The sequence below is a fragment of the Penaeus japonicus genome, unplaced genomic scaffold, assembly GCF_977035675.1.
Source record: "Penaeus japonicus unplaced genomic scaffold, GWHDUDI00000001_assembly GWHDUDI00000029, whole genome shotgun sequence".
NCBI classification, from domain to species: domain Eukaryota; kingdom Metazoa; phylum Arthropoda; class Malacostraca; order Decapoda; family Penaeidae; genus Penaeus; species Penaeus japonicus.
In genome coordinates, this window is record NW_028234431.1 from 6,120,838 (window position 1) to 6,125,837 (window position 5,000).

General features: G+C 31.5%; 1 protein-coding gene across 1 annotated transcript in view; it reads right to left on the bottom strand.

Annotated features, from left to right (window-relative positions):
• The window catches only part of LOC122267631 (thiopurine S-methyltransferase), a 5,027-nt gene extending 1,465 nt beyond the window's left edge, over positions 1-3,562 (bottom strand). Inside the window, exons 1-5 of the mRNA XM_043037694.2 lie at positions 3,308-3,562; positions 2,109-2,232; positions 1,347-1,474; positions 717-850; positions 1-374 (exon numbers count right to left, since the gene is read on the bottom strand). The exon at positions 1-374 is cut by the window's left edge and continues 1,465 nt beyond it. Coding sequence (XP_042893628.2) covers positions 250-374; positions 717-850; positions 1,347-1,474; positions 2,109-2,232; positions 3,308-3,543 — 747 coding nt within the window. The 5' untranslated portion in view covers positions 3,544-3,562 and the 3' untranslated portion in view covers positions 1-249. The remainder of the gene's footprint in view (positions 375-716; positions 851-1,346; positions 1,475-2,108; positions 2,233-3,307) is intronic.
• Between the last annotated feature and the right edge of the window lie 1,438 nt (positions 3,563-5,000).

The following is a 5,000-nucleotide window of genomic DNA, read 5'->3' on the forward strand; positions in this document are numbered from 1 at the left end:
GTAAGCAGTATAATTTCAACAAAGTAAAATAAATAAAATAAATTTTAAGTAAATATTATAGTTTTCATTAAGTAAAATCAATAAAATAAAACAAATTTCAATTAAATATTAGAGTTCTAATAAAGTAAAATCCATAAAATAAAACAAATTCCATAGTCTTCTCTGATATACAAACCACTGTGGAATTTGGCCATTACTTCTGGGCATAAAAATGGCGACTCACACGCAAGGAAACACGGCAGCTGAATTCTACTTTTTGGGAGAGAGTAAGGCCACAACTTCGAACATAGAATCCAAACCCCAAGTTCCTTTAACTTTAGGATCCTCTTCTGTCCTGTTGAGGGTCTCCAACACTTCAATGCTGACCTTATCTCCTGCAAAATACGAAAATGTATCATCTCTTGAAATGATATGGAATAAAATCATGAATGTAGTTTAAGGTAATCTTGAATCTGTAAAATGTTTGTACTGTATACAACCTGTGTAATTATGTATAACTGTTATCATTTCATTGCATAATAACCTTATACATGACTTGACATATATCCTGCATTTTATCAACAATCATCCATATAGGTTTAATATGTTTAACTCTACCATTACCTAACATGTTTACCAAAACTATATTCAATATCTGTAGATTTATCAATGGGGAGGGAAAGACTTAACAAATTGGAGTCTTAGACAGCAAGAACTTGAAAAGCAGAAAAACATACCAAACAGCTTCTCTACAAGAGCAGTTGGGATATTTCGTGGCGGGCCGCTAAAATTCTCGGTTGGAGTATACTGTACTAGATTTACTAGGTAACGGAAGTCTTCGCTAAGTATGGATTTCATTAGCTCAGCATACCTGTAAGTAATCAAAAAAGTGTTCCAGTATACATGTGAAAATTATCAAATGCTAAAATACATATATAACAAGACAGATGTATTTATGCCTAGGGAAATATGTCTTTATATTTGGATAACAATACATACCTTTACCTTTATTTTTTTAAAACTATATTCATATCTTTAAATATCTATATCTGAATAGAGATTTAAAAAATCTAGTTATTTCCATCTTCATATTTTATACAGACTTCAATCAAAATTTCAATCAAAGCTATACCAGTAAATCTTTTTTAAGAGATGAAATAATCCTACAAATGTGTTCTAAATATCATACATCCCATCATCAATCATCAATCTCAGAAAGTTCTACTGCATAAAAAAAACCTTTGATTGGATACAATAATATATAAATCAAGAAACAGCACACACACACAAAAATGTAACACTCTTGTTAGAAGTCTTGGAAATTTATGAAAAAAAAAAGAAAAAAAAAAATTGAAAAATGTTCTTACCTCTCCCTATCCTCTTCATAGATGGCAACTAATGACCCTCTGTCGAACACAGAATCAAACTTTCCAATTGCCTCTACATCAATACCGAATAGGTCACAGCAAAAGATTTGAAGACGACTATCCTCAGACTGAAAAAAAGAAATGTTGAATCAAAAAAATTTATGACTAGGAATTTTATCTAAAGTTAAATATACATATATTTTAAAAATTCTACAATCTAATTGACAATTAAAAAAAAAAAAAATGATAGATAGAATTTAACGATTATGAATTAGCATAATCATGAAAAACAGAGGGAAAAAATTCACAATGACATGATGTAGTTAGATCAGGTAATTTTGTTATATGATAAAAAAGGCCAAGAATATATATGAATGAAAAGGGGTTAGCAACAACCAAGACCTGATGTCTATGATAAGCATGGTTAGTGCTGGAAACAGCAATTGCACATTAACATAAACTATAGTTGGGAATGCCATGAAACTCAAGTCTAAATAGCTTTAATTACATTTACTGTAAATAGGAGGAAATGTAATTTACAAGACATTGTATAAATAAGCTTCCTGCCTAAGACTGAGTACAAAAAGTGATAGAAAGAAAAAAAATACTGGCTCACTCAACCCTTCAGGAGGCCACATCGTAAGATGTTCAGCCTGTACTTTTAGATAATAATTATGTGGCTAGAGTGCTAAGTAGGTATGTAAAAGATTGAGAGGCTGTATGTATAACAATATGTAAATAACTCTAATTTCAAATACAAACCTTGTACAATTTAGCCCATGATAACTGGTCTATACTGTGAGGGATATTGTGCTCAGTGAAGAAATCTGCAACTGGCTTTTCAATCCCTTCAATGCCAACTACATGATGCCCTTCATCATAGCACCTGAAATTTATATAACATCATGAACAATTTTATCTATATACAATTGTGTGCATATGTATGTCTGTGTGTATATATATATATGTGTGTGTGTGTGTATGTGTGTGTGTGTGTATATATATATATATATATATATATATATATATATATATATATATATATATATATATATATATAATATTTATATATATATTGCATATATATAATACATATATATATGATACATATGTATATATACACACACACACACATGTATATATATAGACACATGTATAAACATATGAATATGTATATTTGTATGTATACTGGTTTGTATAATTATATTGATATTCATAAGAATATCTATATCTATATCCATATATATCCCTAAATTTATGCAAACATACATTCCTCTTTCTTTGTCTTTGTCTCTGTCTCTCCACACACATTGGCTATACTAATGAATTTGGATTCAACTGACTACATTTAATGTATAAAATCCTGTAGTTTTATTCTGTGGAAACATACTGTGACAATAATGATAGAGTGGCATGATGTCAAACAGGCACTGCAGCCTCCACCTTTCTGTGCTCTAATGAAAGGTTGACAAACCTCTGCCACCTACTGTATATTCTGGCAAAGATAGAACTTACAGACCTCCAAGTATTTTACAAACAAATAAGAAACTCATAAAGCTCTATTTTGAAAATATATGTGGTGGAGGAGTTATGCTATCTTTGCTCAAGCTCCATAGGCATTTGATGGTATACTAATGCCATGGTAGTCCATTGGTTAATCACTTCTGTATTCTCAATTTAGCACTTATTTAAAAGGTTTCTAAAGGGTATATCCCTCAAGGAAATGAATTATATTCTCAGTTTTGCATGACAGTAATGCAATGATAGAGTGACCTTAGTGTCAGTATGATATCTATCCTGGGTAAAAACTCTCCTCTCACCCGCTACAATTCAGATATAGCATGACCCGTATGTCTGTAATGCCACCTGGTTGCCACAATAACCTGCCATCCCACCTATGGAGGCCTACTGTACGGCGTATCTCTTCAAAAGATTTAAACAACACATAAACACGACATTACCATTTGAGATCGAGAGTCTTGCCACACAGAGGCAAGAGCACTCGGCGTCCGGGAGAAGGGAAAAGAGCATTTCCGTGGTTCTTTAATGCAAAATTGACTTCAGTCTTCTGCCATCCGGTTCTACCCTGCTCCCATCTTTCATTCCAAGTGTCCAGACGATTTGTTTCACTCATCTTATAGGAGGAATAACCGGATAACGTGAAGATTCTGATGAACAGACGATGGAGAGAGCTCATCCGTACGCCCTTATGTAATACCTTTTATTTGACTATAAGAAACAATCATCTTTATACTTGGATATAGCAATATCTTATTCTACTTCAGTATAGTGTATCTTTTTAGACTCATTTCATGAGAAAATGAATATATCTACAACTTTAAATCAGCAGAATTACATTTAAAGTCGTGTATCATAGATTCGGACAAAAAGAGTTTCATAATCCCTTCAAAACAAAGTGTTTACAACTACCACGTTCAAGTTTACTTATAAATTAACAGTCGAGGAAGTTTTTATTTTATTTTTAATAACTGTTTTGTAGAAAGGAATATAATTTACTTATGCTGAAGTCTTTTTATTTGTAAAATACTCAAAGGTTTACATATTACAATTCGTAAAATTTGGAATTAGGCAACAAACGCACAGACGGAATACCGGGGAGCGAAATTTGATTTACAGCAATTTAGATAATCTTTATACCTTTCATTAGCCAGCAGAATGACCTGGTATGATTAAAGTAATTTAGGTTAGGGTAAGCATGAGCATGTTATGTTACCGTATTGAATACTAAACCAAACTATAAATCGGCCAAGTAACCGGACCCCGTTTTCACTTAGTTATTTTCATCAACTTACTTTATCCTAACCCTATACAACCCAACCAAATTCAACCTTTTCTAACGCAACCCAACATTAAATTTATCATAAAACTGGTTATCTGAACAACATAAAATAATTTCGCTGCTGGGGGTAATGAACCAAAGGGCCGATATTCACGAAAGTCACAGACTGTGAGATTTGTCTATGACAAAATAAAATCTTTATTTTGACTCTTATATTTTGTATCTGACTCCTCGCGAAAATGTCTTTAAAATCCATTTTTTGTCTATGGTTCGCCCGGAGTTAGAGGCAGGTATGCAGTTGTAAGAGATTTCTTTAATTAAACTGTCCTTATGACATAAAAACTGCAAATAATAAGGCTATTAGTAAATGATAATCACCGAGACTGAATACATAATACAGTGACGCCAAGAAAAAAATCTTTCCTTTATTGTTAAACGTTATACGAAGCGTTTCCCCCTTTTTACTGAAAAAAGTAGATATTCATTAGGTTTAAACACACACAGTGATTTAGTGCTTGCTCAGTAATTTGCAAAATACACAGCAAATAAACTGGACTTTGGACCTAATGAATAAATGATTAAATCTTTCCACAACATCACTAAATATTCGTCATTACTTGAATTAAAAGACGCTTTCCTTTTTATTTTATTTTATTTTATTTTTATTTTTTTTTTTTTTTTTTTTTTTTTTTACAATACCGGATCCCCTGTATCATTTACTACGTTTTCGACGATGATTCATTTTGTTTTGTAATCAAGAAAGAAATCACCTTCGATGCCGATTCTTTTTTTTATTTCCTTTTCTCTCTCTCTCTTATAATAATAATAATAATAATAATAATAATTATTATTAT